This window comes from Numenius arquata, chromosome 9, assembly GCF_964106895.1.
Source record: "Numenius arquata chromosome 9, bNumArq3.hap1.1, whole genome shotgun sequence".
Lineage (NCBI taxonomy): Eukaryota > Metazoa > Chordata > Aves > Charadriiformes > Scolopacidae > Numenius > Numenius arquata.
In genome coordinates this window covers 5,027,184-5,043,439 of record NC_133584.1, presented here as the reverse complement: position 1 = coordinate 5,043,439, position 16,256 = coordinate 5,027,184, and the positions used below count along the sequence as shown (strand labels likewise).

Genomic DNA, 16,256 nt, shown 5'->3' with positions numbered 1-16,256 from the left:
TGAAAATTATACATGTGGTTTCTTATACATACTATGCTATAGAAGATTCACAAGACAGATAACCAATTTTGAGGTCTTTATTGGCAGACTGGTAGCTCACAGCCGCCCTCCTGTGCCAGGGGTTTCTGTCAAGAGCCTCGTGTCCTCCGTTTTCCCTGTCTCCTTTTGTGATCATCGCCGTGTGCAGCAGGGCTCCTGCAGAGTTCAAGTTAATAAGCCTGGCTTGCTTCGTTATTTTGGAGCAGTGCTCCATATTTCTCCTGTTATGCTGGCTTGCTGGGCTGAAAAAGAAATGGGTGGTCTGGTTTTCATATGTTCAAGTTTAGTTTTTTGTCACAAAGGAGAACTCCCAGTGTTGTTTTAATTGCTCTTTAAATCAGACCTCCATCTTAAAAATGTGTAGCTTATACAGTCATGATGGAAATGAATCAGAATTGTAGTATTAAACTCTAATTTAACACCTCTTGTTGCTGAAGGTTTCCCTTGTGTTTCTTTACGCTGCTCTGAAAAGGCTCGACCGACTGCAGTTTGATACCCAAGAGCTTTTGTGTTTATTTCGCAGTCTGTCACCGATTTCTTCTGTGTTTCTTGATGCTGCTTTTTGTTTGTCTGCACCAGTTTGTCTCTTACACACGAGTGTTTTTTCATTCCCAAGTGTAATTACACAATGAAGCTAAAAGTACAGGATGCTCAAGACAGGAAAAAAAAAAGAGTATGCTAAATGTCTGTCTTCACATTGGAGAACTATATACTTAACTGCTTTCAAGTAAAATGAGGATGGCAAAACACTTGAGTATCTTTCTGCTAATTGTCATTAATACTTGACCGAAGTACAACAATCCTTTTCTGAGTGTCGCTTTTCTTAAATAAATAGGATATTGATTGGGTTCAGACAGAGAAACACGTCTTTGAACAGGCTTCAAATCATCCGTTTCTTGTCGGACTACACTCTTGCTTCCAGACAGAAAGCAGGTAAAACTCGTAAGATAATAAAAAGATAGTCTTATTCAAAAAATATTTCATACTCTTAGGCACCTCAAAGGCCTCTTTAAAGCACTAAGTGTTAGGTAGGTAGCGAAAGACAATGTACTGTAAATTAACGTAGCATTTTATGAGCAAAAAGGTGAAGTTAATTTTGAGCTTTTCAGGTTGGGAAGATGCAAAAGAATGTAAAGCACTGGGAGGGAATTCCGGGCAGGAGGAGAGTTGCAGCTAGCAAAAAAAAAAAGCTTGAGAATATGAGGTAAAAGACAGAACCCAGAATGGGAGGAAAAAAGGGTTTAAGGAGAGAAAAATCAGAAACAAAAAATGAGTTGCACGGACTGTCTGGAGACAAGTCTCTGAGCAAGACTGGGAAAAGAGTATGTGAATTTTAAAAAGGAAAGCAGGGTAACAGAGATGAAAATTATTATTTTCCTGTGTGTTTATATATAGGAGAAGAGATTGCAGTAGACGAATAAATTACTTTTCTATACAGTAATAATTTTCAGTATATATAAAATATAGTTATTGTATATTTAAACAACATCTTTGCTGTTTGAAAAGGTGACAAGCTAGTGGACGGAAGTGAGAAGAAAGAGTATTTGTAATATACTAATAGTATTAACCACAAACAAAGGAAACTAAAGGGATCAGGAAGGAAAATGAGATTTTTTTTTTATATTTTTTTTTTCTGGTTTGTGCATAGAAACTGATGTGGATCTATTTATATAGTCACATACATAATAATGAGAAGCAGTAGCTGTAAAGGATTAGGAATGTGGGAAGGATTACTTAACTTTAAACGAAATTATCTGGAGAAACTTCATATACTTGATTTTTGACTTTGGGAATTTATTCAAAGGGAGGGAAAATGGTGAAACCAGCCATATTAGCAGGGATGGGAGGAATTGAATTGACGTTGTTTGATAACAGACCTGTAACATCTCAAACCTCTTTCAGCGTTGTATACAATCATTTGTAACAAACTCCTGCGTGTTTCAGGTTATTCTTCGTTATAGAGTATGTAAATGGGGGAGATCTAATGTTTCACATGCAGAGACAGAGAAAGCTGCCAGAGGAACATGCCAGGTACATCTAATTCCAGATTTTTTGCATCAAAGCAGTTGATTTTCTGACACAGTGCAGCAGTGCAGAGATTATGATGATGAGCCAGCAAATCCTCTCCAGATGTTAAGGATTTAAGGAATGTGAAACTGCATTTTCATTTTAATGCTGCAAGCCTCCCATATTTTTGTTTTAAGGAGGAACTGTAATAGGAAGCACTGAGGTATTGCTTGTATTAGCATTACCTTAGATGACTTCAGTCTGATTCTGAATTTTTATATAGAAATACACTTCCGTGGTATTTTTTTTAACTGTCTAATGGTATCAATGTGTTTCTTTTACAACAACCGCTACCAGCTGTCCAGGCAAATGCTGAGCTCTTGGTGCATATGCTTCATCTCAGATGGTGAGATGAAAGGGATGATTTCAGTAGATGTTAATATTAATTAAAAATAATCTTTCAAGTGACTGTGGGTAGAAATGTTTATACGATTATAAACTTATCCACTTCTCTGATGAAAAATAATAGGAATACAGGGGGTTATATTTAGAAAAGTATCATACTGTCAAGACTATGTTATTGTGGTTTGGGTTTTTGATTACTCAAGTAATCAATATCTCTTTCTACACTAGGTTTTATTCTGCTGAAATCAGTCTAGCGTTGAACTATTTACATGAACGGGGGATAATCTACAGAGATTTAAAACTGGATAATGTGCTACTAGATTCTGAAGGGCATATTAAACTCACAGATTATGGCATGTGCAAGGTAAGCTCTAGTTCCTTATTAAGGAGTAAAATCAACAATTAAGAAATTGTCATAAATTAAAAGATGGTAAGATGGTACTCATTTATACCCAGTGCAGATAGGCTGTTATTCTCATTTTACTTCTACAAATGGAGAAAAGAGAAGGAAATACCGAAGTGCACAGATTAGATAGAGAGATATATATATAGATATATAGATATATAGATATATAGATATATATAAAGCTGCTCTATCAGCTTGACTGGGAGGTGTAGGCTGAAAGAGTCAAGAGAGCTTGATTTCAAAAAGAGCAAGAGGTTGAAATATGTCAGTCACGCTTCCTCCCACTTGGATTCTATGACACTTCCCATTTTCTGTAGGAAAAACTGTCACTACAGAGACACTGGAGCACAGGTTTGACTTTGCCATGGGATTGCCATTATGCTGATCTATTAGAACTATTTCAAATGTCACAATTTTGGCTAAGCAACTTAAAAAGCATAAAATCATACAAGTTGGAAAGGGCCTCAGGGAGTCTAATCCACCCTCTTGCTCAAAGCAGCTATAGGATCAGACCAGGTTCCTAAGGGCTTTATTCAGTTTGACCTTGAAAACTTCCAAGGGTGAAGACTGTACAACTTCTTTGGGTAACTCCTCCCAATTCTGCATCCCATGCTCTCCTCTGAGAAACTTCTATCTGTCTATTGCACACCCCGCTCACGTAAGCTGTTCCACCGTGCCCCAGTCAGTCCCATTTGCCTGTCGTGGAGCTTACTAACCAAAACCTAGAAAGATGTTGTCATCAATAGGTATGTGCCATCCTCTTGAGACTCTAGATGTGACCTACTTCTGTTTTTTCTGAAACAAGTAGTGTTTTGTATTCATTTACATGCAGATTTAAGTATAATTTTACCAAAACGAAAGCAGTTTATTCAGGACGCTTAAATGAACTCAAAGTGAAGTTCTTAGCAGAGGGGGAGTGTGGGATCTTTGGATACCTGTAAAGTATTTTCTTCCTGTCTTTTCTTAAAGGAGGGTCTGAGGCCTGGTGACACAACCAGCACCTTCTGTGGGACTCCAAACTACATTGCACCTGAAATTCTTCGGGGAGAGGATTATGGTAAATTGAATTTTTTCACTGCTACCATATAGCTTTCACTTTGTCTCTTACTTCTTACTTGAGTTGTTTAGCAGCAGAAAGTATAAATCTCCATTAGACACGTGGTCAGTATTAATTCAGCATCCTGTCTGATAAAGTAAATAAACACTTCAAAGGAAGGGCAGGAAACATCACACCGAGCAAACGAGATACCTTGCCTTCCACACTTCACATTCTTTTTATCAGTCTTGAAGAATAGCTTGAGCGTCCCAAATTTATGATTGTTTATAACTATTTCAGATACTAATACTGATATTCTTGCAGTCTTGAATCATGTTCCGTTTTGGAGCTTTATGTGTGGCAGCAATGACAGTGTTAGATATAAATGCATTGCAAAGGACCTAGAGAGCAGACATCCCTTTCACAAACCTCACAGCGTTCCCTCCAGTTGCGCACGTAACGAACCACATAATGTCTAGTACAATTGTTACCTGCTCCGGTAATCAGAAAGACTGCCAATACTTAAATTTTTTTAATTGATTCTTTCTTCTCAAAACGTGCCTGTCTTTAGCGTGTTGGTATTTTTGCTCCAAAATACCTTCAGTGGTGTTTTCTCGTTTGAATTCCAGGCTTCAGCGTAGACTGGTGGGCGCTTGGTGTGCTGATGTTTGAAATGATGGCGGGCCGGTCACCATTTGATATCGTTGGGAGTTCCGACAACCCCGATCAGAACACGGAAGATTATCTTTTCCAAGGTGAGTACCACGAGTGTTCCTACACTTTAGTGCTTTGTTTCTACTTACCTTTAATCTAACTTTCAAGATGCAAAGGCTGATACGAATTTTGTTTTCCTGCAGTGATTTTGGAAAAACAGATCCGAATTCCCCGATCCCTTTCTGTTAAAGCAGCAGGTGTTCTAAAGAGTTTCCTCAATAAGGTAAGAGCTAAAGGGGACTATTTAAGACTTCTCAAGAGGAACTGTTTTTCTTAAAACCTGGTGACCAATTGCTGTGTAGCAGACGTACTTTATCTGCCATATACAGAAACAGGGTAGAAAAGGTTTGACCCTAAAGCAGCATCTCAGTGGGGCTGGGGGACCTATTCTAGATACTTGTCTGAAAACCTGAATCTCCACGTTCTCAGGCTGGGATCACGAGTAAATATCAAACTGAAATGCTCCAAGTGATTTCTTTAATCTGGGCAACTGGACAAATAGCAGATGTATTTTGGCTTTTAAAGAGAAAGTGGTTAGCAAATCACTCTGACAATTTCTGATGGCTTCATGGAGGGAAATGTAGAGGCAGCACACGCTGTTTGCTGGTGGCCAACTAGCCCGAGAGTCAGAAGGTGCCTACATGGTGGTGGACTTGTCCAAGGACATGCTGGCCTTTATTTCAGTAGAGTAGTGGGGAGAAAGAGGTACAGGAGAAAACAGATTTGGTTAAATTATTTTGAAAAAGTAATGCTGTTTGAGAACACTGATTCTGTTAGAACTCCTTAGTGTGTGCACACGTGTACGTGGAGATGGAATTGTCTTGTTAAAATAACCTTCTTTCCACGGCATTTCTCATAACCTGCAGGTACTACCCCACTGTGATCACCTGGCGTAGTCCACTCAGGAAGGGGTGGGTGGGGAGAAGAATAAAATGAACTTGTAATCTAACCAAGTTTGCCCTGAAATATATAGTCTGTTTAAACAGGCCTGAATAAAAATGAAGAAAGATGGCGTGGCTGTTTATATAAAATTCCATTAAAGGCTTCCATATATACATGCCTATTTCAGACGGTAAATTGGAACAGTTTCCCAAATAAATAATGGTAATTAGTTCTTCAGTGTCCCTCCTAACTCTAGTGTTTCATTTCTCGTGGGATTTGTAACATTTGTATTTTATTCATGTGTAGGCCATGGCACCCATTTAGAAATATTTTCTTCCTTGCGCAGGATCCAAAGGAACGTTTAGGCTGCCACCCTCAAACGGGATTTGCAGACATCCAGGGACATCCATTCTTTCGCAATGTCGATTGGGATCTGGTATGTGAACGCTCACTGGCTTGCCTTAATTTACTTTGTGTGCAGTGATGGCTTGACAACTTGCTTTGAGCATGAAAGATGATGTAAAAACCTCAAAAACCTTAAGCTCTTAACTTAAGATGCACCATAATGACTATACAGAATCTTTCAGCCCTTTTACACACAGTAAGTACAGTAGATTAATAGAATGATTGTAGAAAGTATTCAAAAGAAACTTAATAATAACTTCCAGCCTTCTTTAAAAGTGACTCCCTAGGTTGTAACTCGTTCTTGGTGTCACTAAGTGCATTTATTCTTAGATGGAGCAAAAGCAAGTGGTGCCTCCGTTTAAACCAAATATATCTGGAGAATTTGGTCTGGATAACTTTGATTCCCAGTTCACCAATGAACCTGTGCAGCTCACTCCGGATGACGAGTAAGTAATGTAGAATTTAAGAAGTTCTGATAAGTCAGTGAAGGAGTTATTAAAGTTCATTTAATATCTCCAGCTGTAATACACAGAGTATATGTAAAGGAGTAAATAATATTTTCTTGGGTTAGTTTGGAGAAAATTCTGTTATGTGTCCTCATGGTAGAGGTAGTCTGGCGTGATGTAAAAATTAAGTAACGGTGGGAAAGTTGCTATAATGAATCTTAGTTCAGGGAAAGGTGAATAAGTGCTATTTTACAAGTTTTAGTGGTATCATCTGCAAGAAATGAAGGTGTGAAGGAAAAGACCTGTTTTGTCAAGTGGTTTATTTTTGCGTTACTTTAAGCCATGATGTTTCTAGAATGTTGGGTTTAGATTGAATTCATCTTGGGTGTTCTGAACAAGAGAAGATGCTTTCTTGGCTTGTTTGGGTATTTTAAATTCTTAGTCATCAAGTGAGATTATCCTGGCTGAAAAGCCTTAGCAAAATGCATGATAATGCGTTTGGGTTTGGTAATGGATTTGTGGTTCCTTATTCCCGAGGGGCCCTGATTTGGGATGAGGAAGGAAAGGCCTATCTAGTTTGACTGAGCCACTGCTGTTAGCGTTTTAGGAATTTTTCTGGGGTTTTGTATAATGTTTACGTGGTATGTAAACACAGTGACTATTAAATGTTACCTATGCACCTTAATTAGGTCTGAGATCCCACTTCCTTCCTCATCCCTTTGTAAATGTAAAACAAGTAAAGTTTAGAGAAGTTGCTGATGCAGATGCAGTATCTATCCCATCCTTATGTTTTCAGTTTTTTTACAAAGCTGACTGTTTTGGGAAAGTTTTCAAACTGCAAACCTTGCAGATTGCTTTGTGGGGAGGATGTGGGCATGGGAGCAGCCCAGTCACTGCTCCTGGGTGGGTTTGTGTTCTGTTACTGTTCTAGGGGCTAGGAAAAAAACAGTGGTTACTCTAAGAATAGAGAGAGACAAAAGAGAGAAGGGAAATGTTCTCAACTGCAACCTGCTGCCTAAATTTTAAGACAAACTACCAGTTACTATTGTTACCTTTTTAATTTTGCTGAGCTAATGACTGTCTTTTCATCTTAATAGTGATATTGTGAAGAAGATTGACCAGTCTGAATTTGAAGGCTTTGAATATATAAATCCCCTTTTGATGTCAGCTGAGGAATGTGTCTGAATTCTCCATTTCTGGACTGTGCCAATTGTTACTCTGTTTCTGCATGGATAAATGTCTCCTCATTTGGATGCACTTGCGTGAAACGAGGAACTGAACACCTTACCCTTGCCACCTTGTGTGAATTACTAACTTTCTTTTTGTATTAATTGTCATCTGGGACAGTTGTTATGCTTGAACCTTTGGCTGCCAGATTTCAAATGTCAAACTTCCCAACAGTTTTGCCAAAATTAGAATTTTAATAGAGAAGTTGGTCTCTGGGGCTCCTGACTGAACAATGGGGTCTGGGTGTATAATCTGCCAATACAGCATTCTGATAAACGAAAGTTTTCTTATTGCTTTAAGAATAACAAATTGCACTAGGAGATGTAATAAAATACCGTTAAAGGAATTCTGTTTTTCCAGCAAGGAAAGTAAGACTTTATGACTTCTGTAGTTTTAAATCTCTTCTCTCTAAACATCCAATTTCCCTGTTCTCTTTAGAAGTTAGAGCTATGTTATTGCCCTTCAGATTGAGATGACGGCAAGGAGAGCAGATTTTTAAACTGAATAGGTCAAGGATGGCTGCTTTCGTAGGGTATATTGATCCTATCCAAAAGGAGATGATGAACTCAATATTAGAATCAATAGGCTTTGCTCCGAAATGATACACTAGGAATCGTATGCTGATGCGCAGAGAGTGTCCTTCTGAGCCTGCCCCTTCCAGCGAGGGTTGTACGTGGTATAAAGTGTCAGTTTAAATAACAGGAATTCAATTAATACTTTAAAAAGTTAAAATCTGTAGAGTGTAATTTAGCAGTAAGGGGCAGCTAGTGTTGACGGATGTAGAACCTCATGCTGTTATTTATTGCTTTTACACTTTCTGTCTTATCTGTATCGGAACCGCATTCATTACAGCTATGGCCAAAATAAGGGCATTGTTTCCTTTTTTTTAAATAATCTTACTGCCATACTGTTGGAAATGCATTTGACTTTGCCACTGGAAAAAGCACATCTAGGAAAAAATAGGTGCTGTCCACAATGACTCCCTTCTCCACTTCCAGGTGGGGATTTGTAATCACAATCAAACCTTAAATGTTGGTAGTAGACTCAAAAGTTAATAGTAAAGCAATTGGAATAAACTGAAAGAACGGTTCAAACTAGGACTTCTGGGGGCTGTGATTCTTACATTTCATATTAGTAAACAGTGTAATATACAGCACAGATAATTCCTATGGTTAATGTTTAAGGAATAGTTTTGAATGTCTTAGGCCGAAGAAATGCCAAATGTACCACTTTTTTTTATTATTATTATTTTGGGGAAAAGGGATTAAGAGACACTGAAGAAACGAATCTGTGTTATAATTAAGAGCTGTAAGGCAAGCTACGCGTTACTGAAAGCAGATCTAAGTATCTGTAAGCACAAGTTAGCAAACCTTATCTGAAGCTTTTAATAAGATTTCTGCCTGGTCGTTTTCTCTCCTTGAAAATCCATGTATGGCAACACTGTAAACTGATAGCACAAATCTTCTGGTGAATGTTTTTTCACTTACATGTTAGCTTCAAGGAGAGGGATTGCACACAGTGTTACGGTATTTAGTTCATATTTTTCTTCGGAACGTGAATAGGAAAGTCTTTAGTATTGGGCTGAGTTTTCAAAACTAGGAAGCGATTGAAGGGGCCTCAGTTTTGGGGAAGCTTTGAACCTCCGCACTGTTAAAAATCAGGTTCCCTTAAATTCAAGTTGTATATTTTCAAATGTAAAATATCGGAGTAAACCTCCTTTTAAAGAGCAGCTAATAACTTCAGCGCGTTTTGTTCGTGTCAAGTGAACTGCTTACATGCAGTTTTAAACTTGTGATTAATTGTCTCGCCTCTGACTTCTACACCCGCATGAGTAGTTTAGAGATCAGGACTTAATTGATAATAAACTTGGAAGTTATTTAAAGCAAACAAGAAAAGCCTTGTCTCTACAGTGGCTTAGTATCACATGGGGTATTAAGTAAAATGGCTTTAAGTAAGGAAGGGCATTTCTGCTGTTCATCACAAAAGAGTAATGGAGTAAAACACTGTCTTTTGTGCTTAAAGCTACAGTTGAATTTTTTTTTATAGATCATGTCACAAAAAAGATATTTTCTATTTACGTATCTAACCATTAAGAATGTTGCTAAGTGACAAACATCTTAAATGACTGTAAATCCATTTTTAAACTTTAATTTTCTCCAAAGTGCCATGATGTTAACAGTTATTTTTCATTGCTAAGGATATAGCAACTCTCATAAATATTCAGAAGGGACATTGGGTGTAAACAGTCCAGTGCAGTCGGCTTTGTCTTTTGGAGAAAGTGTCTGCATCAGAAGCATAATGTATTTATGTGGAGTAACCTCCTTTTTGTATACGAGTTGGATTCTTATGGGTGCTCTGCTAGTTAATATTGTCACTATTATTTTCCTGTTTCATATGGAATATGGTCTTGAACGTTGTTGTGTAATCATTCCCTTTATTTGTGCACACTTTTTACTTTAAATAAAACATTTATAGTAGGCCTCTGTGTGTTAACTTGTAAATCAAACACTGTGAAATGTTGGGCTCTGCGTGGGATTGTCGTCTGGCCCTTAAATATCCAGGTCCCACAGGAGTGTTGTCATAATCTTATAACTTCTTCTAGGAGAATGCCCTGGGATAGACCATAGCAACCTAAGAAATACCTCTTTCAGCTGATGTTCCTCAGGCACGTCTCAGAACGGAGGTCCCTCTCCAGCGTGTTTCACTGCCTTGCATTCATCGTGCCCTGGGGAGAAAAAGCATCCTTGGAGGTTCTGTCTTTGATGAAACAGAAGTAAGCGGTAAGGCCTCAGTCAGTTGCGCAGATGCAAAAAGCTTCAAGTAAAATACAAAATGCGATTCTAGCTCGTTTGACCAAGGCCCTTCTTTCAGCTGGTGCTTCTGAGACGACATCATCTCAGCTGCCAGAGCTGGGGATCGGGAGTTCGGAGCTGTGCTTACTTCCGCATGAGTTCCTTCTTTGTTCCTTCAACTCCTCCCCCACATTCTCTTGGATTTCTGACACGGAGGGCGAGGGCACTTCATACCCTGCTACAGATGCAGTATGTTAATTTATCTTTATTTCAGTATCTGTGTATCTATATTTTAAAAGAGATTTCCTCTTGCAATCTGGCTTGTTAGTACAAGTATGTATCGGCAGTGGTAGGCAAATGCTACAGATGGTCGCGTATCTTAAATGCTTAACCTCCCCCCACGCACACTCCTTGTTTCTGTTCAGTTTGGTGGCCAACTGCTCTCGGCTCAGTCTGAGCAATTGTTTGTGTTAAGACGTTCTATAAAAGAAATTAATAGCTTGTATAATCTATATATACTTGATACCTTCACTGCTAAGCATCATCCTTGCTTCATGATGGACGGCATAAGCGGCTTAAGCAAGAAAGGTATTTGAAATTGCCTATAAATTAATGACATTTTCCTAGGAAGAGGGAGTGGGGGATTGGGGCCCCTTTCAGAAAAGGGGGATTTTACCATATCTTGCATTTTTCTGAGAGTAGCTCAGGGTGTGAGGGTTTTCTAAGACTTTTTTTTTTTTCTTCCTGCTTATGGCAAAGGCATCTGAACTGCATACTTGAAACGTGTAATCTTATCATTCTCTATTTAATCGACAGTTAAAGGCAGAGAAGCATCTACCTCCTGGATCTGTTTGGCTTTTGTGGGAGCTGGGCTTTTCCAGGCATAAATAGGACCAGAAATCTGTTGCATCCATGACTCCTAAACTTGAGCAGAGTGTCTGGGCTCACATCCATTTTGTGCTGGGCGGTGAAGCGTCGAGCGGAATTTTGACCGTGATTTCAGATGCAGACACCGAGTCACAGCTCAAGTTCTTCATTCGCCGAAGGGGTTTGTACAGAACTGTTTCCAAAGTCCCTCGTCCTGTAAGATGTGGTACATGCTGAAATCCGTCAACTGGTTGTGCTCATAAGGTCCGTAATAAGGTATCTAATACGGTATCTTGTCTATGTTACTTAATCTGTCATAGGGGGTTTCAAGAGAGCGGTCTTAAGTATTACAACTTAACATTAAAAATCACCACTAAAATGATGTATTTTCTTCAAAATGCGCGAGCTATTACCTTCAGAGAAGAATATGCACAACTTTTGTTCTCTGTTCAGTGTTAAATTGTGCTCTTCAGCATCTTTAGAGACTGTATGGAAACACTTTTTAAAAAAAATACTTCTTTCTCTTTCTGTAGAAACCCCCTTCATAAATATGCAACTTAAATCTTATTCACAAAACTGTGACAAAGTTCTTTACATGCTTAGCAGTTTGACAAAAGCTTTGTATCTCCGTTAACCAGCTCAGCCGAAAGATCATTATATTTTAATATGGTATTTGGCACTTGCCTTTATATGCAGTAGTTTAAAGGATGTGGTTTTATTTGCGCTTAGAAATGCAGATTAGTTTGTGGCACTTGCCCCGCTTCATAGCGCAGGAGAGGAAGAAGAATTGCCCCCAAGGACTGTCAGAGGTGGCCACAAGGAATTCAAAGGGGTAAGTGTGTGTGGGAGGATGGGACTTGCTCTTCTTTTAAACACCCGTTTTTTTTTGCTTTATGATATTTTTGTAGGTCTGTGGTTTTGAGTGTGTCCTGCTTGGTGGTATTTGAGAAATACATGAAATAAAAATGATATCCTTTCTAGGGAACCGCTTGGTTTCCCATGTATTATATGTCCCTCATTTTTTTTTATTTCAACTGAAAATGAAACTTTTGTTATCATTGTTGAATTGTAAAGTAAAAATGTGTTTCTTAAATAATAACTTTTCTTCCTTAGAGCTGACTTAGACGAGTAAAGACAAAAATTCTGTACAGGCTGCCTCAGTTTTAAATCTGAGGTGTTGAAACCAAGCAGTGAAGGTGCTGTTTGTGAATTACATTTTAAGACAACCTTAAATGTTAATTTTGTAAGCATCCAAAGGGCTTCAGCACCTCTTGAAAATTCAGAGGAGTTAATAATAAAAGAAACATTCCTCCTGTGCTCTGTTAGTGCCATTTATTACATCTTGGGAAGGTCTGTAACTCGGGTTTTAGTTGCACAATATCTTTGGAACTGCTTTTCAGAGTCTACAGTCGAAGTTGTAGGCAGAGTTAACATCTTTTTTTAGACAATCCTCTACCTACAAACTTTGTCTTACATTGCCTGATGGTTGTAGCTCTATAGCAACACTATCATTACAGCACAATAGTTACCAGGATTTGCAACCTGAAATGGAAAATGTGCAGCAGAACTTGAAAAACCCCAATTAGGCAAGGACACCGAATTCCTAAGCTTCCATGACATCAGCAGGTCTAATAAAAGATGTAATATCTGCCCACACGCGTCGCTTTCCTCATATCCACAGCTCAGTCCAGCTCTGGTGTTAGAAATCTTGCATTTTTTTCAGTACATTTAAAATGGAAATATGACAGAGTGCGTTTCACTGACTGGTATTTGAAGAGAATTTTTTTTTTTAATTGGATCTTAAACTCCTAGAGGGTGGAGAAGACAGAAATGTCCAGAATGTCTGGAAAATTGTATCACAGGTCCATGTCTTTCAGGATCAGCTCCAAAAGTTGGTAGATAGAGAAAGCTCTTTTTATTCTGCTATACTGTGGCTTTTAACCAAACCTCCTGTCTGCTTCATAAGTAAGTGCAGAGTGTTTGTATACTTCACAAAAGTGGTTACAACCTATTTGTTGTCCTACCTTCAGACCTTTTATTGCTGAAGAATAAAGAAACGGCATTTAAACAGGCAGCTGAGATCAAACAGGAACGCACTTCTGCATGTTCTCCATCGTTTCCCTCGGGCTCCTTTGCCCTGTACAGAAGCAGTTCACGTTTTCTTGTAGGGCTAACGATTGTTTTCCGGCAACTGCTTTGTTGTTTGCCTAACTGCAAACGGAGAAAAAAAATACCAATATTTACAAGGTGCTTCTGCAGAATCGTTACGTGAAACAATCTCTTTTTTTCTGTCCGAGGCTGTAGGTGCTGCAGAAGCATTCGATGTAGCAGCCACAATGCAATGATGCTTGAACAGTCCTACGCGATTGTGTCGCTGCCGGGTAAAGAACAGCATTTATGAAAAGCACCAGGGCGCTCCACGTCGCTCCAGAATGCTGGAACTCATTTAAACGTGTTTATAACACATCCCTGCTTGGAAAAGTACAATGAGTTTAGGTATAAAACAGCATATTGGGGTGAGATGAGCAGTATTTATTAACCACTTGTGTGGTGTTAAATCAGATCAAGTGCTGTTGGATGCAAAGATGAGACAAGAGTAGGTTTAGGGTCCAACATCTAGTCAACCTCTAGTGATTTACAATAAAAATAGGGGGGGGGGGAAAAGAGACTGGAAAAGGACAAATAGAGTATTAAGGGGAAGGGAAAAATTGAATTTCTTTAACATGTATGTTCTTCCCCAAGATTAAATCTTCGTTCCAGTTTTTGGGAAGTTTTTGTCTGCTTTGGCCTACATGGAATTGAAGTAATTTATGCCTTCCCTTCTCTGTTTTCTTTAGCCTGTGAAAAGAGAAGTTAGATTTTCTACAGACATTCTGTGAAATGTCTATTCGAAGTAGCTGTAAGAAAAAGCACGCTTAATTTCAAGCAATTTGGAGGTTTACATCCCTCAACAAAATTAAGGCTTCATTTTGGTACCCTTTCGTATGTAGGCAAGCCGCCTGCCTGAGAGCAACAGTGAAACACTGATCCCTGTTACGACACCTTCCGCTGAATGCAAAAATGGAGGTCGTGCTCTATTTCAGTTTTACGATTCTTTCATCTGTACCTGAAGTCTTTAATAATAGGAAGGTCAAGTGGTTTTCTCTAGGTTTTAAAAAAAAAAATGCAACCGTTATTGTCTTTGTTAGCACAGAGTTACCGTTAAAAGCCCAGGCACTGCTATTTATACAGTTATTCTAAACCCTATTCTAGTACTTAAACTGTCAGCGATTTATTATTTTTGCAATATAAAGCGCCGTGGGTCCCGAAGATTGCGCTACCTGCTGTGCAAACGTAGAGTAGGATGGCTCCTACCTGCAGCTGCGACCATCTGAGGTTAACATCAAGGGCAAAACCCGCTCCCCGTGGGCAGCGCCGGCCGGTGGTAAGCGGTGCCTGGCGGTTGTACAACAGCCCCATTTTCATGGGATGCTCCTTTATACTCGCATTGGATCGAAATATGTAACTGTACGGGATGAAAGGCAGCGGGAAATTGGATTGTGCCTTAATCTCAGCTGTCTCGGCAAAGAGGGAGACCTAAAAAGCTTTAGGCTCCTTGCAGACAGAAGGAAATTGTAATTCATAAACTGGTTGTACAAAGACTAAGCAGTCCCTGAAGAGCACCTTCCCCGCCCAGCAACAAGCCCGAAGGGGGAGAAGCCCCTCACGTAGCTGAACTGATCATCCGCTTCCCAGCCAAGCCCCATGATGGAGCCTGACACCTTCTCCAGCCCTTCAGCACCTCCTCGCTCCTGGTGCCGCACTATGGGTCCACGACTGGAAGGTGTGGTCTGTGAAACCACCTTGGGGCCAGACACCATCATGCTCTCCAGACTTCCCCACATCTCCTTGTCCCCCAGTAGTGGGATCTTAGAGTGGAGCCTACCTCGTGTGGGGACCCCCACTGAGGGACATTGACTGGGAGACAGTCACTGAGGAACCCCCACTGAGGGACATTGACTGGGAGACAGTCACTGAGGAACCCCCACTGAGGGACATTCACTGGGAGACAGTCGCTGAGGGACTCTCTCTGAGGCACAGTCACTGGGAGACAGTTGCTGAGGGATTCTCTCTGAGGCACAGTCACTGAGGGATGCTCATTGAGGGACCCTCAGTGAGGGATGGTCACTAAGGGAGTTGCTGAGGGGACCCTCACTGAGGGACAGTCACTGAGAGGCCCTTGCTGAGGGACATTCACTGGGAGACAGTCACTGAGGGACCCTCGCTGAGGGACTGTTGCTGAGGGATGGTCAGAGGGACCCTCGCTGAGGGACAGTCACTGAGAGGCCCTTGCTGAGGGACATTCACTGGGAGACGGTCACTAAGGGACCCTCACTGAGGGACTGTTGCTGAGGGATGGTCACTGAGGGACCCTCGCTGAGGAACAGTCACTGAGGGACCTTCTCTGAGGGCCGCTGGCCGATGCGGGCCGCTCTCTCTGGCCGATGCGGGCCGCTCTCTCTGGCCGCCGCCCCTCAGGGGAGCGATATGCCCGACATCTCCTCGGCAGCGTCCGGTCTTGCTCCCGCCGCGGCTGCTGCCCGTCCTCTCCCTTTCCGCCATGGCTGCTCTTTCCCCCACCGCCCCGTCCCCCAGCGTCTCGCCGGCCGCAGCAGCGGCGCCGCCCGGCGCCTCTCCCGGCCTCGCAGGCCCCCAGCGGCGGCGAGGCGGCGGCGGGGCGGCCCGGGGCTGGCTGAAGGGAGGCGGCGGGAGGACGAGCAGAAATAACACTTTTTAAAATTTTTTTATTATTATTTTACTGGGGGTTTTTATTCCCCCCCCTTTTCCTGGCGGTCGGGCTGGGGGAGGGGAGGGTTTCCCGGCGCTGAGGCGGCGGCGGCGGCGGCGGGCGGGGGAAGGGCGGCCGCTCCCGCCGCTGCCCCAGACAGTGGGCGGGGCTGCGGCGGCGGCGGCGCGCGCCGCCGGCGGGTTCGTGCCCGCGCGCCGCCGCCGCCGCCGTCTCGGTGTCTTGTCTCCGCCACCGCCGCCGT

The 16,256-nt window shown here is 41.2% G+C and overlaps 1 protein-coding gene across 2 annotated transcripts in view; it reads left to right on the top strand.

Moving 5' to 3' along the window:
- PRKCI (protein kinase C iota) overlaps window positions 1-10,048 on the top strand; it is a 28,864-nt gene extending 18,816 nt beyond the window's left edge. For both annotated transcript variants that reach the window (XM_074154206.1, XM_074154207.1), the window contains 9 exons: window positions 875-972; window positions 1,984-2,070; window positions 2,680-2,815; window positions 3,827-3,914; window positions 4,523-4,648; window positions 4,751-4,830; window positions 5,836-5,925; window positions 6,225-6,340; window positions 7,438-10,048. In XM_074154206.1, coding sequence (XP_074010307.1) covers window positions 875-972; window positions 1,984-2,070; window positions 2,680-2,815; window positions 3,827-3,914; window positions 4,523-4,648; window positions 4,751-4,830; window positions 5,836-5,925; window positions 6,225-6,340; window positions 7,438-7,525 — 909 coding nt within the window. In that variant the 3' untranslated portion in view covers window positions 7,526-10,048. The remainder of the gene's footprint in view (window positions 1-874; window positions 973-1,983; window positions 2,071-2,679; window positions 2,816-3,826; window positions 3,915-4,522; window positions 4,649-4,750; window positions 4,831-5,835; window positions 5,926-6,224; window positions 6,341-7,437) is intronic.
- Window positions 10,049-16,256: the final 6,208 nt, after the last annotated feature.